The sequence below is a fragment of the Eurytemora carolleeae genome, unplaced genomic scaffold (genome assembly GCF_000591075.1).
Source record: "Eurytemora carolleeae unplaced genomic scaffold, Eaff_2.0 scaffold949, whole genome shotgun sequence".
In the NCBI taxonomy this organism is placed as follows: Eukaryota; Metazoa; Arthropoda; class Copepoda; order Calanoida; family Temoridae; genus Eurytemora; species Eurytemora carolleeae.
The window spans coordinates 111053-138818 of record NW_019396973.1 but is presented as its reverse complement, the minus strand read 5'-3'; the positions used below and the strand labels follow the sequence as shown (position 1 = coordinate 138818).

At 32.3% G+C, this 27766-nt stretch overlaps 1 protein-coding gene across 1 annotated transcript; it reads left to right on the top strand.

The window, feature by feature from the left end:
• On the top strand, positions 1-24763 carry LOC111710669 (cell wall protein DAN4). Its single transcript, XM_023484791.1, has 25 exons — positions 1-733; positions 4740-4886; positions 5253-5308; positions 5736-5795; positions 7267-7398; positions 7512-7696; positions 7805-7981; positions 8217-8306; positions 9499-9615; positions 10615-10736; positions 11414-11515; positions 12211-12257; positions 13496-13667; positions 14679-14771; positions 15965-16038; positions 17505-17571; positions 17953-18001; positions 18085-18235; positions 18573-18731; positions 18796-18951; positions 22002-22073; positions 22126-22216; positions 22845-23052; positions 23587-23638; positions 23708-24763. Exons 1-25 carry the CDS (start codon positions 16-18, stop codon positions 23777-23779), a joined length of 3369 nt encoding a protein of 1122 aa, XP_023340559.1. The 5' UTR covers positions 1-15; the 3' UTR covers positions 23780-24763.
• Positions 24764-27766: the final 3003 nt, after the last annotated feature.

Below are 27766 nucleotides of genomic sequence, written 5' to 3'. Positions count from 1 at the left end.
TTTACTATAAAAATCATGGATCATTCACCTAGTTCAGAATTATTTGGTTTGGTAAAATCCAGCTTTATTGCAGGAGTTTACAGTGATGATGTACAAGTAATCTATCCTGCTAAACTTCCATCTGAGTCTATATCTGTTGCACCAGTATTCATTGCTTCTTCTATTACTAACCCCGTAGAAACTGCTGGTTCTAGTTTTACATCAATTAACATTATCCTTCCAAACAAAATCTCTGCAGAGCCAATCAAATCCACGGAAGTCAAAGAAGCTTTGCCTTTGATAAAGACAACGCGATCAAATCCTGTTTTCCTCTCCCAACTTCCAACATTTCGTTTCTCAGATTCCATTTTGGATTCATCTGAAGATTATTCAGAGTTTTCAGAAGCTTTGTCTGTAGAGTCTACAGCATCTACGAGCAGATTAACATCCTCTTCATCCTCCGTTTCCGCAACCTCATCCTTCTCCTCATCCTCCACAACAGTCTTATCTTCAATCTCATTAACTTCTTCTAAACCTTCCCAATCATCTTCCGTAATTACATCACCTTCTTCGGTAGTATCTTCCACTTCATCCTTCGTCTCCTTTATTACCCCATCCTCCTCATCCTCATCCTCAACCTCCTCCTCAACCTCATCCTCATCCTCATCCTCTAATCTTCCGTCCTCCCTCTCCTCCAGACCTTCTTCCTTAAACCCTCCTTCCACCTCCTTACTAACACTAACAACAGCTGCTGGTAAGGTTTAACAATGCTTTTAACTAAAGTTTTAAAAAGTCGAAAATTAAGTGCTATATTTTTGTTGCTGCTAGTTTTGTAACTTGAGACTAAGATTTAATTTTAAAACTTAAGGACTTTAGTATATGCAGTTGGAACTTAAGTTCAGATCCAAGTTCTAGATAGTAGATAGTCTACTAACTAGTGAAGTTTTGATAAAGTAAACTGAATTTAAGTTCAGAAAACTTAATCTATGTTAGTAATCAGCAGCAACAATTTGAACTTTTTGTTTATATCTTAAAAGAATTGAATCTTTGTCACAAACTCAAATTTTCTAATCCCTAATTTATTTCAATCTGATGGTTTCAACCTTTGATATTTCAAATATCAAAGGTCTACGACATTGGGTTTTAAGGATATAAAGAATAGAAATCAGAGTTTGTTGCTAAAACTCAGTGTTTAGAAATGCACGACACCAAAATTCCCGCATTTTCTTAAACGAAATATTTCGTGTTTCATTAATCTAAGATTGTAAATGATTAATTTTCAACTTTTTAAAGAATACTTTTCTCTTCTGCATGCAATCTTTCTCTGGCATGCTGTTTTCCAACTGCATGCTGTTCTTTTAATCTAAATAACAACAAATTTGTCGGACTAATAGTGGGGTGGAGGGGAGGGGGGACTTAAGGTCAATTTAGGGCTTGAACTCGTCTACCGAGCTAATAAACCTTCTTGACATAAATTAAAACTGTTTGAGGTTTTGAACCCCCATCCATCCTGATGATGGATGGAGCTTAGTTTATAGTTTTTCTCAGATCAATTATACCTTTTAAGGAAATCGGAATTTGAATCAAGAAGAGATAGTTAGATTAAAGAAAATTATAGGAAATCTAAATTATATTTGATATAAACGACAAAAATTTGTTTTTATCCGAAATTCGTTATTGTATAATGTGTAGATCAAAAAATGAACTGGAATCAATAATTAGATTTTAAAAATATTGCATTCTAATAAAGAGTTTTAAGTAATCATTCCATATTATAATATGCCCAATCCAGATAATAGTTTTGTCTGAAGTCAAATTAAATACAATTTAAACTGTTCTATTTTTTATATTTCACAACAAAAAGTTTGTTTTTTGTGTTATTTGGGTTTTTCTGTATTACACTGTTAATAAAAACAAAAAAGTTTTCTTTAGTAAAATATATTTTAACCCAACAGCTAGTCAAATGACTTTTATTCTAGTATTTGAATATATTTACTTCAACACTAAACCGCATCTTAATGTAAGAAAATGTTTTTTAAAAAAACCTTAAGAATTCTTCTTCAAATACAATGCATTTAAATACGCGCGAACATTTAACCTCTGGTATTTGTAGTTGTATTTTGACTAGTTTTTGCGCGCAAAAACCGTGTTCCTAAATGACAGTGGAGGTTTTAAAAGGGCTTAAAACAGAATAGTAAAATTAAAGAACCAGATTGTTAAAGCGCTAACCCGTGTACTAAAGACAAATATACTGCGCGCAAGCTTTGATTGGACAATTAGTAGGAGTAGGGGGGAAGAAAACCTTCAAATATATAAGGGAAATGGGAAAGGAAAAAGGATGGGAATGGGATGGAAAATAGAACAAAATGGGACAGAAAAGGGGAAGGAACAGAAATGAAAAAAAAGGAACTGAAAGGAAACTTAAGGAAAAAGGAGGTGAACGGAAGAAAAAAGGATAGAAAAGGAAGAAAAAGGGAAGGTCTTCGGTACTTTCGCAAGGGCATTTCCCCGAGGGTGACTTCCCCAAGTGACAACTTCCCAAATGTGCAATTTCCCAAGCGGCAACTTTCCAAAGGTTAGGTTAGGCCATCTGATGCGCCGCAGGCTGCAATGGGGGCTGAGCGCTGCGGCTAGGATGGACTAGGGGGCCGAGCGCGTTGGCTAGAACATGCTGGGGTGGAGCCGAGTGCTGCGGCTAGGAAAAACTTGGGTAGTTTCCGTTTGGAAAATTGTACATTATGCAAGTTTCCAATTGGGAAAACATCCCTGGGATGTTGCCATTTGGGAAAATACCCTTGGGAAAATTCCTAACATCAAAGGGAAGGTAAAGAGAATTTTCAGGACAAGAATAGAAAAGAAAAAAAACGTAAAATAAAATGAAGAAAAGAAAACAGTAAAGGATTAAATAGTGCAATGCTAAGTTACTAGTAAACATATTTGCTTTGTAACAACATCTGATATATAATTATTTGCTTTGTAACAACATCAAAACCCTGAAGTATTGCTATCATGTTGTTTTCTGGTTCTCCCTGTAGTATAAACTATATATAGATATAATTATTTGCTTTGTAACAACATCAAAACGCTGAAGTATTGCTATCATGTTGTTTTCTGGTTCTCCCTGTAGTGTAAACTATGTATATAGATATAAATAGATGTTTATGATGTTCGTTTTGTCAAAGTGCATCTGATGATGATGATAGTGCACTTTTCCTTGGAATCTTTACAATAACAGACAGGCAGACATGCAGATTTGAGGATTAATTGCAGACAGCCAGACATGAACATTTGGTAATTAATTGCAGACAGCCAGACATGAACATTTGATAATTAATACAGGAAGGCAGACATGAACATTTGATAATAAATGCAGGCAGGCAGACATGTAGATTTGAGGATTTATTGCAGAGAGGCAGACATGAACATTTGATAATTAATGCAGGCAGGCAGACATAAACATTTGGTGATTAATTGCAGGCATGCAGATTTGATGACTAACTACAGACAGGCAGACATGCAGATTTGATGTTTAATCCAGACAGGCAGACATGCAGATTTGGTGATTAATTGCAGACACGCAGCTTTAATGACTTATTGCACACAAGCAGACAATCAGATTTGATGCTAAATTGCAGACAGGTGGATATGAACATTTTATGGTTAATAGCAGACAGACAGGCCGATTTGAAGAGTAATTGCAGGCATGCAGACATGCAGATTTGATGATTAGGAATAATAGACAGGTTGACATGCATATTTTATTTTTAAAATTAGACACACAGTACAAACTTGATGATAAATAGCAGATAGACAGGAAGATTTCATAATTAGTAGCAGATAGGTTTACATGCAGGTTTGATGATTATTAGAACACAGGCAGATTTTGTTGACATTTGATGATAGTTGATATGGCAGGCATGAACGTATTTATTGTATGCAGCTGTATTTATTGTAGACATGTCTTGTCTACGACGAGTTGAAATTTTGACATCTTATGGCTATAGTTAAATTGAGTAACGCCAAGTCAACATTTTCTAAATTAACTTAATACAAATTAAGACCCTTTCATCCCCCCTCCCCCATTTCTTTCAATGTCTTGTCTCTTAAATTAATGCATTTTTTATGCACACATTAGTGTTTGTTTTGCATATTTTAACCACCATTACAACTAATTGCATATATTTCTTAATTAGGCGTAATTGAGCCCTTGTCCCAAAATCATTCAATCAATCATTTTACGATATGTTTTACGTCCTATAATTTATATCATAATTTATCAAAAGGAATACCTCTTACATCTCAAACATCAAAATATAATAAAATAAATTCTTAAAATATTTCCGCATTTCTAGGATTCCCATGCACATTCTTAGCGTGTATTATGGAATATACAATTTTATTTGGTCCTTGCCCCCCCCCCGGGCCCCCACCCTAATACAAGCAGATTTTTAAAAAATATTTTGTTCGAAAATAATGCAGATAATTTTAGAATATTTTAGATTACTTTGAACTGTCTGTATTTTCGTTAGATGACTTAAGTAAACCCCATAAAACTTTTCAAAAAATCCCCCAAGTACATTTTGTTTTTACGAAAATAATGACTGACAATCGACACAGGTTTCAGACAATTGACATTAAACCTTCATTTTACATCTTTGAAAGTGAACACTTTTGCTACCTGTGATTTCAGAAAGAGTTTTGTTAAAGTATTATAATTTGAGTTAATGAGCTGTGATATTTTTTATCCTTGATTTTTTCAGTTTCACTCTCTTCTGGAACTCCGGACGCCATTAATGTAGCTGATGATCAGCTGACTAATGAACAGCTGACTACACAAACTGTTTTCGGTTTCGGAGATTACATCACAACCATTGGAAATACGGTCATGCTTTTCACACCACAAGGAGGTCAGTAAACAAACTTCTCTGCATCTCATTATTTTTAATGATGCACTTGCAGTTTATTGAATTTTTTGTATTACGGCAGTGGCAATCAAATATAATTGTTGGGGTGCAACTAGGGGGGGGGGGCTTTATGGGATGGAAATTAAGGAAATTTCCAGGGCATGAACACAGTGATTTCATAAAGATTTCAAATTGCAAGATTTAATTATAAAAAAGTTGAGCTTTGAAAAATTTTGAAATTCAATCATGCAAAGAAAATTCTTCCTCCCCCCCTCAAAAAATACGCAAGTAGCGCCCCTAGATAAATGATATCTTATAGGCTAAGAACTAAGAATTGATTGATTGATTAATAATTGATTCTTGTTCCAGATCCAGCTAATTCTGCATCCAACCAAGAAGATGACTTACCGTCTTCTATCATTGAGGTACTTCAATTTCAATATTATTATGATTATAATATTTATATAGATATATTATAATATTTTAACCTTTTTTATTTAAATTTTGTTTCATGATAACAAATTATTTACTGCTACATACTTTGTTTCACCCCAATTTGAAAAATTCTAAATTCAAGATTTTTATTTAGTTTTACGACATTGAAATAATTATTACGTTTCTAATATTTTTTTCCCCTTAACTATGTGCACTTTAATTTTATTTTTTATTAAAAAGCTAAATTGTATCATGATATGTGAACACTGAACATGTAAGGCTGAAAAATCTAACAGTTGATTACGTTCACATTGTTAGAATTAAGAATTTTTCCGTCATTTTTTCTTTGCACAATTCTCACTTGCCGCAATACATATTTTTACAATTTAATCGTCTTCATTTGAAGCATTTGTTTAGACGACTGGATTATTAGAACAGGGAGAGAAGGAGATTAAACCCTCATCTGTTCTCCAAAAGGGACTCATCTTCAATCATTAGTAACCGAACAGTGGGGTCTATTCAATATAGAAGACTGAAGATAATTACAGGGTTACCCCCCCCCCCTCCTCATGTGTCTTCTCGTAACATGTATAATCAACCCATCAAATCAACCTTTGACATAAAACTCCGGAAATCAATTTCCTGAGCTCCTGATCGTCAAATATATTCAATAACACCATAATGTAATCTTAGTTGCCATCCTAGGCATACATTTCATGCATGTATAACAGGAAGTTCCAGACAGGAAATAATGGATTTCAATTGTCATAAGCTATTCTGTAAGATTGCCATGAATTTAAAAATATAGTAAAGTAAACTGGCTACCGACCATGCAATTTTATCAGAAACTTCGGGATTTCAATCTGAGATCTGAACTTCAAATATTTATATTCTTTTAGTCATACAGTTTTTTTTACTGAAGTATCATTAACCACGAAGTATTTTTCTTTGGATCTGAAAAGATAAATGGTGATTTTTTCCTTAAAAATTTATAAATGATCGCCTACAGAGATTGGTATTTTTCAAATCTGGATGAAACATATATCTTGTTCATTTTCTGGCTTGTCGAAATACGATAGTTAATTTCTGCCTCGTATGTAATTTACAATTCTGAAGTAAAAAAAAAATAGATTTCTCCATCATAGTTTCTTCTGAGACAACCCTTTAATAGTTCCTTTGTTAATTTGCATGTTAATCTGAATCAATCATAAATATAGTATGACAATTCCGCTAATGGTTAAAAACTGCATGCATCTATAAAGCTGCATTTACTGTACAGGATAACTACCTAAAGATGAGACTGTAAAGACGACCCAAACTTCTTAAAATTGACGATTTCAAGAATTATTATTTTGGTTTTGCTTTTAATTTTGTATTTTAATGGTTCCCTACATGATTAAGCACAGAAATAAGCCAGTTTTAGCTTTATTAAGAAATGTTGATGTTTCTATCTCAAAATTATGAAGAAATGTTGATGTTTTTATCTCAAAATTGATAGTTTTCAAGTTTTGTTATTTTTCAAATCAAGTAAATTACGGATTTTTCAAGACAATAAAACCATGATGTAAAAACCATATTGTTCCTCACATGATAAGGTATTAAGGGTGCTGTTGAGAATCTGACATTTCCCTCCGCAAATGAATGGTTACTTGAAATCAATTGTATAATGATATTTGTTAATATTTTTAGTCAAAACTCTAAACAAAGATTAGGCAAAAAGAAATCATCAAAATAAGGATTTAGAAAAGAGTAAGAATGCTGATTAAAACAAAGAAAGAAATATATGAATAAAAGTACAAATTATGATATAGGAAGCACCAACGTTAAATATAGCATCAACTTCTTTAGGGTCTTTGTTAGCCAAGTAATCTCCCCAAATCTTTATTATAGTCTCATGTCCTTTTGTTAAACTTGTCAAACAGCATATTAAGATGGGTTGGGTTGCCAGGAAGAGACATTCGAGGATGAAATCGAAGAGATATTGGAGGAGGAGGAGGAGGAAGAAGAAGAAGGTGAACAATCCACAACTGCTTTAAGATTCAATGGATCAGACAGAAAGAAAGTCAATGCGTCATTGAAGGTTTGTTTGCGAATATTTCTGCCCTTTTCAGTACTTAATATATCCTCTTTCATTTTCATCAACTTACTCTTTAAGAGAAAATTTATCAAAATCTATGACTGATCTTACCCTAGGACCGACTCAAGGCGAGATATGAGAAAGCAAGAAAGGAGGAGGAAGCTAGGAAAAGTTCTGGACGCCAGTTGACCACAAAAACTTCCAAAACTTCCAAGTTTGCAGAGAAGAGAGGAACTTCTGAACCATACTTTATCTATGGAGAGAACGATGATACTGAAGCACCCAGACCAAGGACTTTCAGGTATATACAGCTGACTGACTTCTTTCAGGTATATACAGCTGACTGACTTGACAGACTTGACTGACTTGACCGACTTGACTGACTTATCTGACATATTATGCTATTTAGAAGCCGAATCAGCAGACAGCGATCTACCTCCAGAAAGGAAGATGTGGAGGTGGACGATGCTGTAGAGGTTGAAGATGTTGAGGATGATGTGGCTAGTAGAGAAGGTCGTCAAGAATTTGGACAACGAAGATCAAGTAGACCTGATCGGAGACAGTCCTTCTCCAGCAGGAAAGTTAGGTACACACCAAGGCCTGATATTAAACAGTTCTACTTTTCAACCAATTGGTATCTATCTACATATGTAGTCATTAATTCTAATATTCTTATCGTACTCCTTTTTAATCAGTACCATTATTATTATTATTATTGTTATTATTATCATTATTATTATTATTAGTATTATTATTATTATTATTATTATTATAATTAATCTAGTATCATTATCAATATTTTTATCTTATCTATTTCTTAGTTCCACTAGAGAACGAGGGTTTGAACCAAAACGTTCAGATTCTAGATCCTCGAAACCTTCATTCAGCAGAGATAGAGGGAGCAATACCAGGTAGTTTCAGGAAGACAGGGAGAACTACCAGGTAGTTTGAGGAAAATAGGGAGAAATACCTGGCAGTTTCAGGAAATTATGGAGAAATACCAGGTAGTTCAGGAAAATAGGGAGAAATACCAGGTAGTTTCAGGAAAATAGTTAGAAATACCAGGTAGTTTCAGGAAAATAGTTAGAAATACCAGGTAGTTTCAGGAAAATAGGGAGAAATACCAGGTAGTTTCAGGAAAATAGGGAGAAATACCAGATAGTTTCAGGAAAATAGGGTGAAATACCAGGTAGTAGTAGTAAAATAGGGAGAAATACCAGGTAGTAGTAGGAAAATAGGGAGAAATACCAGGTAGTTTCAGGAAAATAGGGAGAAATACCAGGTAGTTTCAGGAAAATAGGGAGAAATACCAGGTAGTTTCAGGAAAATAGGTAGAAAAACCAGGTAGTTTCAGGAAAATAGGGAGAAATACCAAGTAGTTTGAGGAAAATAAGGAGAAATACCAGGAAGTTTCAGGAAAATAGGGAGAAATACCAGGTAGTTTCAGGAAAATAGGGAGAAATACCAGGTAGTTTCAGGAAAATAGGGTGAAATACCAGGTAGTTTCAGGGAAAAAGGGAGAAATACCAGGTAGTTTCAGTAAAATAGGGAGAAATACCAGGTAGTTTCAGGAAAATAGGAAGAAATACCAGTTAGTTTCAGGAAAGTATGGAGAAATACCTGATAGTTTCAGGGAAATAGGGAGAAATACCAGGTAGTTTTAGGAAAATAGGGTGAAATATCAGGTAGTTTAAGGAAAATAGGGAGAAATATCAGGTAGTTTAAGGAAAATAGGGAGAAATACCATGTAGTTTCAGGGTAGTTTAAGATGAATATTAACTCATTGGCTTGGTTTAGTGATTTTAGCATCAAAGGGACTGTAGACGTAATTTCAAGTGACCCTCAATTTAAGCGGGGTAAACCAAATTCACAATGCTGGTGAACTGATAATTATAAAATTTGGTTTCTCAATAAAATTAACCAACGGAATTATGCAGAATAGGAAATGAAAGAAAATGTTTAGGATATCTTTTTTACTTATGTAAAAGTTTAAAGGGTACCGCTGTGAATCTGGTATACCCCGCTTAAATGAGGGTTGATTGAAATAACCTCTTCAGGTCCATGAAATGTAAATAAAAAAGTTTTTGAGATGTTTTATTTTAGGATTGAAAGCATTCCATTAGAAGAATCTACTCCTGTTCAACCTAAGAAATCTTCTCCAACCTCGTCCTTTAATCCCTCCGTGAAGAAGCCTAAAATAGAATTTAAAAAGTTTGACAGGTGGAGCAATATTTTTCCAACATTTTATTTAAAAATGTTTCACTTTAAATGATCTGTTGTGAAGAGAAAAAAACCTTTTTTTAAAACAAAATATTTATTTTAGCATATTTAGTGCAAATGGTTCACAATTGTTATAACATGGTTTTCATTATATTATAATACATGGACAATTTAAATTGTGTTATGTCATTACAACGTTGTTACATATGGTTGGTTTTAGAAATTTAAATTTCAAATACTTCATTTGTGCAGATGTGATCCGACTTCTTTCAGAAGTATTAAATCATATATTATTATATGTTCGGGTTATGACACAAGATATATATTAAGAGTTTAGGTTCTCTGTACATACAAAAGGTTTTTAAGGATTTGTGTTTTTTAAAAATCTAAGTTTAACGGCGAAAACCGGATTCAGATTGTGTAATTAACACAAAAAAGGAAAAATAGATATGTGCAGAAAGTTCATTCTGTACATAAATTAGTAATAATAGTCAATAATAGGAACATAAAGCAAATTAAGAACAAGAAGAAATTACTAGTAAAGTAATAAGCTTATGTAAATTTAAAATTAGGAACATTATTACAACTTTGATTAATGAGTAATAAGGCACATCTAGCTTTGTGCTAAACCCTGTACTATGTTACCTTGGAGGTAACAATGAAAATGTTAAGAAACATTTATCTATATTTATATCTATATCTATAATTTGTTTGGGCAGGTGGGTGTTTGTTTGATTGTTTGTTTCCAATAAACGACAAAACGGCTGAGTTGATGGGGCCCAAATTTTGTGTTGAACCTCACATGATCCCGGGAAGATTTTTTGATGATCAAAATTTCAAAATTTAGCCTGCAACAAAATTCTAAAATTGTATTTTCATTAAATAAAATTCATCAATTGAAAAAGAAGATGGGCCCTGAAACTTAAGTATTTCATAAACCGGTTACGGAAAATTTACACGTATAAATTGTTCGTAAAAAATTGACCTTATGTTTTCTAGATTTGACCGGCCTGATATTCGGAAGAACCTCTTCAATAAGTTTCTAAACAAAAGAAAACCAGTTGTAGATAAAGAAGAAGAAGAAGAAGAAGAAGAAGATGAAACTACTCCGATAGAACCAGGAATAGATTACAAAAAAAATCATCTCTTTTTAAGAAATTATAGCGCATTTTTATTCATAATATAGTGCTCTTTGGCAAACGGTTGATTGTCAATTTAGAAACAGCTGATTGTCAATTTAGAAACAGCTGATTGTCAATTTAGAAACAACTGATTGTCAATTTAAAAACAGCTGATTGTCAATTTAGAAACAGCTGATTGTCAATTTAAAAACAGTTGATGATTGTCAATTTAAAAACAACTGATTGTCAATTTAGAAACAGCGGATTGTCAATTTAAAAATAGCTGATTGTCAATTAAAAACAGATGATTGTCAATTTAAAAACGGCTGATTGTCAATTTAAAAACAGTTGATTGTCAATTTAAAAACAGCTGATTGTCAATATTAAAATAGCTGATTGGTATTTTAGAGGCAAGGTCCTTTTTAAGCCGTCTTAAGTGGCAATTATTAACAGCTGATTTCATTTAAACACAGCTGATTTCATTTAAACATAGCTGATTTCATTTAAACACAGCTGATTTCATTTAAACATAGCTGATTTCATTTAAACACAGCTGATTTCATTTAAAACACCTTATTTACATAAGTTAAAAATAGAAAAATAATATAATATTTATCATTTGAAGTCTTGTTAAACACTTTTTCAATTGAGATAAAATAATTTGTAAACAACTGTAGAATCTGATGGTGATCATGAGTCTAGTCCCTCTGCTCTTGTGCCCAGTATTATCACTGATGAGGATATACTGCAAAATATTGACAATGATGAAATTCGACTAGGGATATATTTTTTAAAATATTTATTTTTAAATTTTAATTTTAACAAAATTTCATAAATAATTAGATGGTAGCAGCTGCAAGTATTTTGACATTTCTGTTTTTCTAAATCTACATTTTCTTCTTGTTGTTTCGAGCATTAACCATCATGTTGGGTTAATTAAAGAAAAATGGAAATCGACTAGAGATATATTCTTCTATATAATAAAACAAGAAAAAATGCCAAAAACAGGTCAAAAAAGTGTTAAAAAATACTTTTTTTGTTTAAAACAAATATAAAAGTGTGACACATGTTTCTACATCCATTTTTAAATGGCTTTTCAAAAATAAAGTTTTAGATCAGTAAACTTTAGTCATAAAAAAGTTATGGGCTATTTTAGTTTTTTTTTAAACAGACCGGACTTTTTACCGCCCTGTACACTACCCTACGCATAAAAAATTTACAAAAAGACCTTTAAATTTCTATTTATTAAAAGTCAAAAAATTTAACGGTGACAGTGTTAAAAATGACAATACAAATAGAGGGGGGGGGGGCGCCAAACGCCCCTCCCAGCCTGTTTATGGTTAAAGAATTTTGTCTTTATTTTCCACTTTAATTTGATTTTTAATTGATTTTGTACTTTATCAAAAAAAAGTATTATTATTTTTTTTCTTAGTTTTAATTGTTATTCTTTAATACAAATATATCCTGTATTTAGAACGATTGCAAACAACCCTACTTGTTTCAACAGTTTTTCCTCTTCAGGAACTGGAAAATTCTTTTTGAAAATTATTTTAAAAAAGTTATTATTCCACGATCCATTTATGAACAATTAAACTTAAATACTTGATATCATGGTGAACATTGGTCTTGTCTTGTTTTATATTTGAAATTTTAGACATTTATGGTTAAATTGATGATTAAAAATTAAAATTATTTTTAAATCCACAATATTAACCTTTTCATTTCTTATTAGTTATAAAATATATGAAGTTTTTAAGAACAAAGTTGAGAATAGGATGGCTAAATTTGAACAACCTATCGTTAAGTTCTGTGTGAAAAAGCTGAATTTGCATTTTTTTGTCTTCAAATTCACACATTGTTAAATGCAGTTGTAAAATCTGTTAAAAGTGCAGAATCATTGCTAAGAAACTTGTTTTATTACAATTATATTGAAGGCGTTAATTCCTTGTTAAAGTTTCAATTCAATTATTTAAAGCTGGCTTTAATCTGTCATTCTCAATTTGAACAAATTATTCTTAAAGAGAGTGCTCGCGAAAAATGAAAGGGGGTATAGGCTTTTGATCGCTACTAATCTTACTTCTATCTGTTGCGTCTAAAAGGAGAAAATTGATAAAAGCGACTCATACCGAATAGAGTATCGTCCATCCCAATTAAGAAAATTGCAATTCGTAAAAAAATTAATTTATTATCAAACAAATTATTTACATATTAAAACCTTTAGTCATCGATTATTTTTCGATGCATTCGCATATAGTTGATATTTCATAATATTTTGTATTTGTTTTATATACAATTCACTTAAAACGCACTTAATGCATTGTATATAAAAGAAGTCAAAAATATTATGAAAAATTATCTGTATTTAACCATCAATTAAAAGGACTGTCAGCGTGATTCCCAGTGATTAACCTTAAAGATGACAATGCCCAATTCACAACGGTACCCTTAAGAAGTTTTGTCTGATCAATTATGATTTAGATATCCATGTTTATAATTTAATAAAAATATTCAGTGAATTCTCTACTTCAGAAAAATGTAAAAGAATTATTAGAGTTAAACACTGGTTCAGGGGTATTGTTGTGAATCGGGCATTGCCATCTTTTCACGGAGGGTCACATGAAATCAAGCATACAGACCCTTTAAAAGATTATCCAAAAATGTAAAGAAGTATTCAATCAAACTTGTATTGGACCATCACTTAACTCTCTTTTTCGTCATGTGATAACTTTACTGTTGAATTTTACTAAACGGTTTGTTAGGATGATGATGAGAATAGCGTAGTTGAGGTTGCAACTATCCGTTCTCCTTACACCTTCCAGCTGGAGAACCAGGAGAAGAGTACCCGCTTTATCACCGTTACAAGAACCTTCTCTAAACCTGTAGAAACCAGTCAACCATTTACATCAATCAAACCAACCCGTACCCAATCAGGTAAGGTTTAGTAAACCTACCCGTAGCCAATCAGGTAGGCGTAGTGAGTAGTAAACCTACCCGTAGCCAATCAGGTAGGAGTAGTAAACCAACTCGTAGCCAATCAGGTAGGAGTATTAAACCTACCCGTAGCCAATCAGGTAGGAGTAGTAAACCTACACGCAGCCAATCAGGTAGAAGTAGTTAACCTACACGTAGCAAATCAGGAAGAAGTAGTAAACCTACCTGTAGCCAATCAGGTAGGAATAGTAAACCTAACCGTAGCCAATCAGGTAGGAGTAGTAAACCTATTCCTGGCCAATCAGCTAGGAATAGTAAACCAACTGTAGCCAATCAGGTAGGAGTAGTAAACCTGTCTGTTGCCAATCAGGTAGGAATAGTAAACCTAACCGTAGCCAATCAGGTAGGAGTAGTAAACCTATTCCTGGCCAATCAGCTAGGAATAGTAAACCAACTCGTAGCCAATCAGGTAGGAGTAGTAAACCTGTCTGTTGCCAATCAGGTAGGAGTAGTAAACCTATTCCTGGCCAATCAGCTAGGAATAGTAAACCAACTCGTAGCCAATCAGGTAGGAGTAGTAAACCTGCCTGTTGCCAATCAGGTAGGAATAGTAAACCTACTCCTAGTAGTAACCAACTGGTAGCTCATCAGGTAGGAAATTAAAATATTAAAATTCTTCAGATCGTCAAGTGCAGTAAGAGTTATTGCAAAGTATGTTCAAAATCTTCCAGCTCCTAATATTTTTTCCCTTAGTCGTAATTGAACCTGAGTTCTACAGTGTACACAATTTTAAACTTTATGATTTAAAAATAGTGCAGATTGAAAATGCTGAGGAAATTGAATCTTTGCCACAAACTCAAATTTTCCAATTCCTTTATATTTGAAACCTGAAAGTTGCAAATAATCATTTGTTTGAAATATCTAAGTTCTACGACATTGGGTTGCAAAGATATTATAAATCGACTCAATTTCTTTGAAATGTTTTGTCTGTTCGTAACTGATTAATTTTAGTTGGATCTTCCTCTACACCTCTGTTTGACACGAAATCTATTCCGGCTCCAGAGAATATTCTGGCTACATCAGACTACAAGGAGATTATTCAAGGTAAACAATCAATTTATCTTTTATCTACATAGTGCTTAGTGTTGTCAATTGTTTTGGTTCGGTCTTTTTTCAACTTTTAATAAAACTTTTGAGATTTCAAAACTGCATTCTGTTAAAGTTTTCTTTTCTTAAACTTTGCAATACTTTTCTCCAAAAAAAGTTTAACGATCCTAAAACGATCGATTTGTTAGAAGAAAAATAATTTTTGGGTTTTTTTGGATCGTTTTTTTTTCAAAATTTGACATTGGGAAAAAAAGCAAATGTTTACAAAAAGAATAAAAAAAATAAATAAAAAAAATATTTTGAAGACTTACACTATACCAATTTTTGAGCTTGAAAGAAAATATAGGCAAAATACAAACCAAACATGAACCAACTTTTAGTTCCAGTATTGTGGTCTAAGTGCTAAAACCTGAAATGCCTAAATATTTCATAAATAATTAAAAAATTTGTTTAATATTATTTGCAACATCTCTTTTTAACTCACAAGGGAAAAGATTAACTATCATAGAAGTTTTAATAAAATCTCATTAAACATTTATAGAATCTCATGGAACATTTCATGCTACTTTGATAGCATATCATACTACTTTGATAGCATTTCATACTATTTTTATAGCATCTCATAAAACTTTGATAGCATTTCATACTACTTTGATAGCATTTCATACAACTTTGAATGCATTTCATACTATTTTTATAGCATCTCATAAAACTTTGATAGCATTTCATACTACTTAGATAGCATTTCATACTACTTTGATAGCAATTCATACAACTTTGATAGCATCTCTTTCAACTTTGATAGAATCTCATACATTTTGATATCATCTCATAAAACTTAGATAGCATCTTATTTAACATTGATAGCATCTCATAAGACTTTGATAGCGTCTCAGAAAATTTGAAAGAATCTTCTAATACTTTGAGAGAATCAAATTAAACTTTTAGAAGTAACAATGAAAATGATATGGTGGTAGGCGTTTAAATCAATATATTGAAGACGATTTTTTTTATTTAAGTTTTAATTGTTAACAAGCTTTTTTTCGAATTACAAGTTTACATGTAATTAAAGAAAAGGTTTTTAATTGACAGCTTCTCTTTGTTTCCATGGTTTAGTGTATGCACGCTGTTTAACATCTTGATATTAATCAGAATTCTGTGTTATCTGACCCTAGATTGTTTAAACCTAGGATCCCATGTAACGGAAACCCTGCCTCCCATTACTCTTCCTTCCTCCCTTTATGGAACACAACCTTCTTTTAAGGTAAACTTTTCAATAAATGTTTTAAAATTTTCTGAAAAGGGGTAAACTTTTCAAGAAAGGTTTAAACTTTCCACATCATGTATTTTCAACGAACGGCAAGTTTTTAAAACTTAACGAAAGAGTCTGTTAACGAACGGCAAAACCGTTAATTTTGAAATTATTAACAAACGGAAATGAGTGCTTTTGAAAATGAAATTAACGGTTTATAAAAAGAAGGAACGGTAACTTTAGTAAATTTTTTTACTTAAAATTGCATAAAACATAAAGAAAATGAAAATAAAATTGTAAGTCTTTTGGTATGTTTTTTACATGTTTTGATATTGTTTAATGTTGTTAACGTATTTTTTCATGAAATAATCATTAACGGCTGGCACTATTACCGATGAATTAAATATCTTTCGTTAACGCCGTCAATAAATGAATTAAAATTTTTTGTGAAAATATTTACTTTAAAGATAATCTCTAGATAAAACCGCATCTGCATCAAACATTGTCGGTATATTCTAGAGCCTGTCCTAGCCGCAGCGCTCGGCCCAGAAAGTGTCTTAACCTAACCTAACCCTAAATAACAAAAAAAATAAATAATAATAAATTTGCTGAAAAATAAATGGCCATGTACAAAATTGATAGTAGGGGGGGGTGGGGGTGGCTGGGTTGAGGGGGGTCCAAAAATCGTGCACTAGGACAGACCCACATTTTCATTGCATTTTGAGACATAATTTTCCATATTCCTTTGGGGTTTCTTGGGCAATATCTTGGAATAGTTTTGTTTAACTCTTTGAATATAAGAAAGATTTCACCAAATTTATTTAAAAAGCAAATATATTTGCACATTTAAAATATCAAGGGATTTTTCGCCAGATTTGCAGATTTTTGAAGAAGAGTCCAGAGATAGAGATGGATACGTTCGACTTTTTTCATTTCGTTTGTTCAACGTTCGTGAACGACCCATTTCGATCGTTTTTTTCATACGTTTAAAAAAATTTATTCGTTCGTTCTCAAAATTTTAGTTAATTTTCCATCTATTTCTTTCGTTTTCTCACTGAACGATTGTTCAGTAAAATCTTTAGTTCAATAACATAGTTTTTCATTTTCTTGCTGAATGATAGTTCGGTAAAATCGTTTGTTCAGTAAAATTGTTCGTTCAATTAATCGTTCATTTATAAAAATTGTTCGCTCAGTAAAAAAAACTATTGTTTTTTCAAAAATTTGTTTGAAAAAATTGTTCAGTAGAAAACGATCGTTTTCTTCAAAATCGTTTGTAAAACATTCGTTCGTTTAGTAAAAATCGTAAGTTTTTTCAAGATCGTTCGAACAATTCTAAATCGTTAGTTATCGATAGAGGCTTACCAAAATTATTCAAAATATTTTGGATAAATTTCATAATAACGGAAGGGGATGGGGGGGTATACTGGGCAAGACAAAGGTGTGTAGGAATACGGCTCACATATTCCTTCCATGTATAGACTGTGACTGAGACATTCAGCACTGATGAACTGATGATCAAGAAAAGCATCCTTCCTATTATTATCGGTAAGTGAAATCAGGAAATTTAAAATAATTTTATAGGGACTGTAAGCGTAATTTATAAGGTGATGATTTATGTAAAGATAGCAATGCTTGATTCACAACGGTACCTTAAAAAGCTTTTTCTGATCTAGTATAATTTTATAATTTTGAAAACAAATTATTTTCCATTGTGGGTTCTCTACAACTTGCGCATTTCTACTTAAGGAAAATATATAGGAATTACACACTGTTCAAAGCTATAAAAACGACAGTATCTTCCACATTCAAGGTTTCAAGGGTATCATAGTGAATCGGATATTGGCATCTTTGCATGGAGGATCACTTAAACATACGCTTACACACCCTTTATGCATCTTTTTTAATCATTGACAATTTATTTTTTAGGCTCTGAAACTTCTCTGTATACCTTGTCTCAAACTTATGAAGTAACAAAGTATGCTTTTTTACCATTTAAACATTTAATATCATCACAATTCAGAGACATCTTTTGAACATATTTCTAACTAATTTGTTTAGGCATGTAACCGCTGTAAAAACTATTCCACCCTTGGAACTCTATGAGTTTAGTCCATCAAAATCTTTCGCAGATATTGATGCTTTATTCCAAGAAGCAGGTTCAGAGAATAGGGAGCATTTACTTCCTGGGGAGTTGGAATTCAGTGATCAGGTAGGAATTAGGCACCATTTACTCCCTATAGAGTTGGAACTAAGTTATCAGATAGGAATTAGAAACTAATTACTTCCTATGGAGCTGGAATTCAATGAACAGGTAGAAGTCAGGCAGCATTTACTCCCTGGGAAGCTGGAATTCAGTGATCAGGTAGGAATTAGGGAGCATTTACTCCCTGGGGAGCTGAAATTCAATGATCAGTTTTGAAGGCAGCATCGTATTGCCCTTAGGAACTAAAAGTAAAATATTTACAGATTTAAAGTCTGGTGACCAAATTAATGTCAGAGGCAGATTTTTCTACTTCCAATAAACACTTCATACATTTATATTATAGGATAATTTTGGGCTCGAGGGACCGGCCCATATTCGTGTGACCCCGCCCCCTGGTTTCTTGGATGACCTTGACCTTATCGGGGACAAATTGGACTTTGTGGATCATATGGAGAAACAGCACAACCCAGAGATTTTCCAACTGAAAAACCCAGCCAACCAGGTATAGTTTTTAGTTTGACATTTCACAGCTAGATGCAGTTGCATTCAACCTGTAATTATTTCAGATTGCTCCCAGTAGAACAATTGCAACACCTGCTCTTCAGCAACTCCCATCCAACCCTGGTTTTAACATATCACCAGAGCAGCTTCTTTATCTTCAGCTGCTTCAAAACCCCCTTGCTGCTCTCCTAGGTGGTGGAGCAGCAGCAATTCAGCCTCAGGTAGTGTTTCTCGCGATTTTCATCAGCAAATCTAGTTGTGGCATTTTTCTAAAACTTAAATGTCAATTAGTGCAACAGTGTGATATTTATAGTTATGTTTAATGTTTAAGTGTTTACTTTTTACTATTTCGTCAAGAAGATCCTCTCAGTCCCAGTAGCCCTCCCCCCCCCAAACCCAGTTTAAGCCATTGCCGCATTGTGTTCGTGTTAGAGTTGAACTTGTCGTACAGTGATAATCAAAAAACAATGGAATAGGAAGACGACATTATAGCAATACTTAAGTGTATTTTATGGTGTTACAAAGCAAATAGAAAATAAATACTTTTAAATCACTTATATTGTGAAATGGGTCTGTTTACACTGCACAATTACTGTGTTTCAAGGTCATTGAACTTTTTAAAGATAAAACTTGATTCTTAAAGTCGTCTTACTATTCCAGAGTTTTCTGGTTATCACTGTATTTACTATTATCCTGTGGTTTATAAAGTCGGAAATATAACGGGTAATGTTTGGTTTGATCAATCTTGATTTGAATCTTCATCTACCTTTCTTTAAATGATTCATTCTATTTAAATTATCAACATTATATCTGCAGTGAAGTAGCAAGCAGTCCATTCATCAGCTCTGTTTGGTAGCAAGCAGTCTCTGTGTTTCCAAGTCCATTAAATAACATGTGTTTGGTAGCAAGCAGTCTCTATGTTCATAAGTCCATTTACTTCATATATGTTTGGTACCAAACAGTCTCTGCGTTTCTAAGTTCATTAACTACATATCTGTTTGCAGAAGCGAGCAGTCCATTAACTTTAAATATGTTTGGTAGAAAACGATCTCTGTGTTTCTAAGTCCATGTTTCAATTGTATCTCTGCTTGACCAGCAACTAACTATCATTCATTTTCTTTTGGAAATATATCATCGTTGGGTTGTCTTGTAATTTGTTCAGGGTTTATATGCATACTTCTACTCGTATAGGGTGTACAATGTACATGTTGTATATTGTGGTGTACCAGTATACACTCTTAGAACTTATAATCTACATGATGTATCCGAATACTCTGAGATAACGTCTGCTTTAACATGGTGTATCAGAATACACTCTTTAAACTTCTACTAATACGTGGTGCATCAGAAAACACTGTTTCGAACTTCTACTCTACATATAGTACAAGAATACATGGTGTATCAGAAAACTCTTTAGAACTTCTACTCTTACATGGTGTATTAAAATACACTGTTAGAACTTCAACTCTTCATATGGTACCAGAATACACTGTTAGAACTTNCCTCCCTTTTCTTTATACTCCCTCACCTCCTCCTTACCTTTTACCTGATTTATTATCATTCTTATGTTTAAAATGTACAATGTACATTGTTTTTATCTGCAATTCTCATTCGTTTATAGTGGGCCAACCAATTAAAACAACCTTCTCTGGTTAGGCGGGTCCAAACTATATAGTAAATCGTGATTTTTTTATTTGTATTATCTCGTGCTTTGTAGTTGAATAAAAATATGAAATATGAAAATACACTGTTAGAACTTCTACTCTTACATGGTGTGTCAGAATACATTGTTAGAACTTCTACTAGTAATGGTGTATCAGATTACGCTATTAGAACTTCTTCTACAGAATACACTGCTGTAACGTTTTCTCAAATAAAACAAATTTTTAAAATTAAGAAAATTTTGTTCGAAAATGCGGACAGAATGTTTGAGATATAAAGATTTGGGAGATATTACTTTGGCTCTCTTTGATTTTAAGTTTTTTAAGGGCAAAAGTTTATCCCTACTGTTCTCTTCAATTTTAGCTTCTTTTAAGAGTCCAACTTTCTAATTTTGAACCCAAAAACGTTTAACTATAACATGCAAATGTTTCAGAAGAAGAAAAAACCGGGTTTAAGTAGATTTCAGTTAATATTTGACGATGTATAAAATGATCACGGTGCAAGGATTTGTTGGTGGGATTATTTTAGGATTTTGTGGTTTTAGAGAAGAATATGATATCTTTGTTTCCAAACCAAGATTCACCGAGAATACTAGAATTTTAATTTAATCAATAAAAATAATTTCGAAAATAAATTTGACAAATGAGTTTTATTGCTTGATACAATAATAGATTAATAACAATACAGATGAAACATAAGAAGCCTAAAGGAGTTACGCGCAGCATGATCTCTCTGTCTTGTAATTTATCGTGACATACGCGTAACTCCTTTGGGCTTCTGACTCAGGGTTATTGTGAACAAAAAACCGCTAAATTTTGAAAAGACGACATCTAGTGTTCTATCTGTGTTGTTATTAATCTATGGATACAATCTTGCTTTGTCCTTTCGTCTTCTAGCTTTGTTTTAGAGACGTAATTTCATGTGTAAAGGGGAGTGTCCGATTCAGAAAAATACTCTTAAAAGCTATGTCTGATAAAGTATGAATTGGATATCCATTTATATAATTTTGAAATTTGAATGTTTTCAAATGGGGTCTCTACAAAAGTGACTGGGTGCATTCTGCTGTAGAAAAACAATGCATGAATTACCAAAATTAAACAATTTGCTAGAATTATACATCTTGCAGTTAAAGGTTTTAATGGTACAGTTGTGAATCAGATATGCACCTCTTTAAATGAAAGATCACTCGAACTTCAAAGAACAATCCCTTTAAACTTTTTTTAATTTATGTTAATTTAATAAATGTTAATTTAATTGTAAAGAATTTACAAAGGATATTTTTTATTTATTGCAACAGAAAAAGTTGCTTCTTTCTTCGTCAAATTATTTTGTTTTCAAACAAAATCAAATCGTTGCATTAAGTGCGTCTTATGTAGTCATTGAACTCTCATCTATTGTACATTGTAATTTATATATATGTATCTGTCCTATGTACTCAGCTTAATATTAAAAGTAGACTTGTACTAAGAACTGAAACTGTACTGTGTACTGTTTAGGTTTTTACTGAAAGTACACCTGTACTAAGAACTGAAACAGTACTGTGTACTATTTAGGTTGTTACTGAAAGTACACCTGTACTAAGAACTAAACTGTATTGTGCACTGTTTAGGTTGTTACTGAAAGTACACCTGTACTAAGAACTGAAACTGTTTATGAAACGAACACTATCAAACTATTCCAGGTAAACTTTTTTAAGCGAAAGAAAAAAATAGTTTTGATAATGTTATATCTAGGGAGCTAAGGAGTTTACAACCCTTGTAACTAACGTGGTTGGATTGACAACTATTACAGACTATGATTATTCCACCAGCACAGTTGCTCCAGGTATAATATATCAATTCTCTTTACAATACAGCTCGTCTAATGTCTGTTGCTATGTTCCTTCTCTAAATGACGCACTTCCTGCTCACATTCTCAACTTCCTGGCCAGGAACAGCTGATTCCTTTCAGTTTTTTCAATTTGCCAAGCGAAGAGGAGCTAAAAATAATCTCTCTTCGACATTTTCCTACTTTAATCCATTCCCTGTTTTCCATTCCCCTTCACTACATTCCCCTTCCAATTTCTATTCCCTCAACTACATTCCCCTTCTCTTTCAATTCCCCTCCACTAAATTCCCCTTCTCTTTCAATTCCCCTCCACTACATTCATCTTCCCTTTCAATTCCCCTCCATAACATTCACCTTTCCTTTCGATTCCCCTCCACTACATTCATCTTCCCTTTTACTTAATAAGGTTTTTAGCTATACTATTTGTTTTGTAACACGATCAAATACGCTTCAATATTGTTAAAATGTCGTTTTCCTATTATTTCTTGTTCTCTCTGGTATTTCCACCTTTTTAAATAACAAAATTTTATTAATTTGAAAATTTATTTTAGTTTTTCTTATTTTCAAAAATTTGACAAATATTTAAATAACTAGGTCAAAGAATTATTAGCTGATATTTTTTAAGGATTAGGATTTGGAGGAATTAGTGGTCTTGGGAACCTGGGAGGTCTATCAGGACTCAACGGTCTGCAGGGAGGTCTGAACCTCAATAATGGAGACTCTCCTAATAATGGAGGATTTCTCCAACCCTCATTTACAGTTGTCTCCAGCCCTGTGATACGTAACACAGTGGAGACACAAACCTTTACTCAGGAACTCAAGATTACGTTCAGGTGAACAAATTACAATTATTTTTTAAATTAGAAAAATTCTCGTTTTTTATATTTTTTTAAAATATCAATTTTGAATTTAAATTTTAAAAGTATCCTATAAATAATTAAATAATAGCAGCTGCAAATATGTTAACTTTTCTGTTTTTATGCTTTAATTTCAGTAAATTTATAGTAATAGACAGCTTCAGAAGTTCTATACTAATTCTAGCTTTAAACCCAGCTTTGTCTGGAAATTAAATTTTTGCCATAAAATCAACTGAGAAGTTTAAACCAAACTATAAACATGCCCTGGTTTTACCAAGTTCCCAATCAAAAGATAATGAGTTATGGTCGGACATACAAATGAACAGACAAACAGAGATTACTATTTTATAAATAAAGATTTTTTTAATATTTTACATTTAATGCTTTTTAAATTTTTAAAGATACATGCTAAGAAAATTTAACATTTAGAACGAAGAATTCCCCTGTATTATTTAAACAAATTAAATTTAAAGAAGGTATGACAAGGTGTTAATAATATCTAATTTGAAGGAATATTCCGACCCTGACAACGATTACCAGCACTTCCGTTGTATCAACTCAGGTAGAAACTTATAAAAAGAAAAAAAATATTTTCTAATTATTTTAAATTATTTTAAACTTTTTTGTAAAGGTTACCTCATATGTGACGCGAACGCAGCGAGTGTCCCCAACTGCAAATCCATTCGCGGGTTTTCTTGGTTAATCAGCTGATGACCCGCCATTTTGAAAATTTGATTTTTAATTTTTATTCTAAATATTGGTTTAAATATTTATTTGTAGAAAAATATGCTCTTGCTGGTCAAATTTTCTACGGAAAAAATCTTTTCTGTTCTAGTCAAACAAAAAACATTATGTAGACTAATGGCTAGTCAATTTTTGCCAATATGGTAGATTACAAACGTGATAAAAGGTGAAAAATCAATCGGCCTGCAAAAACAACTCTAAACCCACAAATAAAACCATTAAATGTGAGTCGAGGTAGAAAATATTATTAAGTGATGTAAGAACATATTTGTAATTTTTAATTGAATTCTTTAAACAAATTCAATACGCGCCTGAGAATGAATCAATACATATATATTTGTAAATATTTATCTGGAATGTTCTAGGGAGGCAGAACTATTGTATAGTTATCGCTATTACATCCCAATTACTAGCTTTAATTTTTAATTTAACTGAATATGCCACGCCTCTTTTATTGTACCGCCCCCCGGCCACGTAAAATCCCCTTTATTTGCTTGTCTTAAAAGATTTTTTTTGATTTTTTTACACCTTTCTGTACAAAAAATAAAGTCCCATGTAACATGCATTACGAAGTAATTAATTTTGTTATTTTTGTTGTAACTCCGGAGTTTAATACAGTGGAACGCATAAAATTATGGAATAGGAAGACGACTGTGAGACTCACATTGAATCTAAATATAGTATAATTAAAAAAAAAAAATACATCAATTGTACACTGTTCAATGTACACATAACAATTTTTCTTTTAAAAAAGTAAAACGGCTTGCTTTTTTAACAACATAATATTTCTTAAATTTCGTCTTCCTGTTTCACATTTTAATAGGTCCTCCTGTAATTGTACCTGGAAATAAGATTTAATTTGTTTATTTTTTGTAAACATGTTTGATCAGAACGATATTAGCCGTATGTAAAAAATAATATTAAAATAAATATATAAACAGTTTTTTTTCTCATTGTTTTCACGAAATCTTGAAAGAATATTTAAACAAAATAAACTTAAAAAGAGTGTAGGGATGGATCGTTTTCACTTTAACGAAAAACAATTGTTTCGTTTTTAGAATAAAAAACGATGGAAGGTCGCTTTTAATTTTTGACGATCGTTTACGACAACTCTTCGTTAACGACCCTATGTTAAGAATCGTTAAGGACCTTTTGTAGACAAATACATTTTTGATCTTAAAAAACCATTTAAGACAACATTCATAAACTTATCTTAATGATAAAAAAAAAATAAAAGAATTGTCATAAACGATAGTTTTAAAAAAACAGCCATGTCGTTTTTTTTTAGTTTTTACACGCTCAAAACGAGTGGTTCGTTCTTTTGTGACCCATGATTTTGTTTCAAACGGTATTATTGTTTTTAGAAAAAACTAAACCGATTGTTTCTAAAAACGATTAAAAACCCTACAAAGAATGAAAGGAGAGTAGTTTGAAATATTGCAAGAATAAAATATTTGAAATATTGCATAGTACAAACTTACTTAATGCAAAAGCCTTGAAATCTTTTTTTAACCACAGTTTTCTTACTGTTGGTTTGAAGATTTAGGTGTTTGAGTATACAGCTTATGAGCAAGACTACAAGGTCAATAACTTTCCACATTAAATTAACAATAAAATTGGAGTTGGAGAGATTCAAGAATGTAATGCAAGGAAAGTTAATTGCAGTTGCGTATACTCTGCGTACATATTGAAACCAGTTTACTCTGGGCGGAATTTGAAAACAAGAATAGATGAATTAGTGTTTGTTTAGTATCCGAGGAGGTTAAAAGCATTGAATTTTGATAATTTTCATAATTCACATAATAGTTTCATATGACCAGAATATTTCATTGATTATTTATGTGAAAGATGGATCCCATGTCAGGTTTCGACATCAGTCTTGTGTTTTCATTACCGCCCAGACACAGTACACTGCAGTACAAAAGATGCGTACACTTCTGAAATAACTTTCCTTTTATTAAATCCTTGGAGAGATTCATGTGAATACAGGGTGTCCCATTAAGTCTGAAAGTTTCTAGGTACTAGTTCTTTTTCTTTAAAAAGTGTTCAAAATAATTGAATGCATATTTCTGCTCGGATGCGAATTACTCATTCTAGAAGAGTCTGTAGGCAGGGTTGACTGAGAAGAGTAATAACTCTGAAAAGAAAAGAGGTATTCACGAATTTCAAAATAATGAGGCAGCTCGTAGGGTTTTCTGCGGAAACAAAAAATCGTTTCGCGAAAATTTCGCATTTTGTTTATGAAAATGACATAATAAAATTTTAAATAATTATCTCTCAGAGCAGAGAATTCCACAAGTTTTTTTCGCAATTAATTTTTCGCACTTATGGTTTTCGCTATTTTTTTTTGCAAAATTTCGCATCGTTTATGCATTTTTTCGATGCAATCATTTTCGCGAAATAATGCAAAATTTCGCGTATAAAAAATTTGCATTTTTTCGCGAAACGTTTTGTTCACTGTAAACTTTAATAGCTCTTTGGCTTTCTTGGCTCTCTTCATGCTAAATTAGTTCTAGCTGACCCTCCTATCTAAAGAATGATAAAACTACGAGTGAACGTTTTGTGAATTTTTAACCAATTCTTTTCACGTTTATGAATTTAAGATCGGGATTAAATAGTTTTCCAGAGCGCGTTTTATTGCATTTGTTAACTTTACGGAATTCCTTGAAAAAAAACCTACTTTTTCATGTCGACGTCCACTAGGGTTTCACATTTTCCTTCAATCTCTTTCGCGAAAATTTCGTTCAGCCAACAAAAATGTGAACGAAACATTCGTTCGAAATTTTCGCAAAATTCGTTAAAATTATCGACCTTTTGTTTAAAATCCTTTTTTTCACAAAAATACAATCTTCTTTATTAGTTAATTAAAAATTTTGATTTTTAATTAACGAAAATTGAACAAAAATTTCGCGAAAATGAAAAATCTTTGCAAAAATTATTTCGCCGAAAATACTTTGAAATTCGCGATAATTTTGAACGAAAATGAACGAATTTGGTTTGTTTATTTTCGCGAATTTTGTTCATCGAAAATTTTGATGGAAACCCTAACATCCACAACTAAAACTTTGAACAACACTACCATGCTACTACTTTGCATTGAACTATGAACAACCCTAATTCCTCTTCCAAGAAATTTAGCAATATTTTAAACAAATGTTAAATATGATGAAAAGTATCAAATAAGAGAAGATTATCCAAAATAAGTTTACTAAGAAAGCTCTTTACATAGAAAATCTAAGAATAAGAGATGTAGAATTTATCACAAGCTCTTGAAATATTTTCGTAGCACTTAGTTTTTCAGAAGCAGTGAGTTCGGAGACATCAAGTAAAAACTTTAAGGTACAAAAAATATTGTTTTGGTCCCTAAAAACACATTTCAAACTCTAATTATTGGCTGGCAAAATTAATCCAATCACAATTTGTATTGAGACACAAAAAATATCCTGAAGTCAAATTTATCCAACAAAAGGGCATTCTCTAATTCAACTGCCGATAATGAAGACCTTGTAATTATTAACTAACATTCAGTTAAAGTTTAGGACTTAACTTTTCCCACAAAATTTAGATTCAGATTATACTAAACAAAAAAAGAATACAATCTCATTACAGACACAATCTCAAGAACTGACGAGGATCAAGCCAGACTGAAATAAATTTTCAATAAAACTTTATTCAATCTACATCACCGAATTTTAAAAGAGGGAATTACTTTAGACATAATGAACAGGAGTTGGTTTCTACTTCTTTATGGAGTACTTGTGCTAACAGTACCTGGCTATCCAAGTGGCTACTCCTTCTTTATAGACACTATAGCATCCATCACTGGTGTTCTAGCCTCACATTTCTTTAGAGGTTACTTCAACAGTCTACCCACAAGCAAACATAACATTATTTCCTACTGCCTGGGTATGCTGTCCTACATTGCTGAATATGAGTGTTGCAGAAG

Excerpts from the sequence above, each read along its gene's own strand:
- LOC111710669 (XM_023484791.1), top strand. The coding sequence starts at position 16 with ATGGATCATTCACCTAGTTCAGAATTATTTGGTTTGGTAAAATCCAGC. Across the intron at positions 22,074-22,125 it reads ACACTATCAAACTATTCCAG|GGAGCTAAGGAGTTTACAAC; the intron begins GTAAACTTTTTT and ends TGTTATATCTAG. Across the intron at positions 23,053-23,586 it reads GAACTCAAGATTACGTTCAG|GAATATTCCGACCCTGACAA; the intron begins GTGAACAAATTA and ends TCTAATTTGAAG.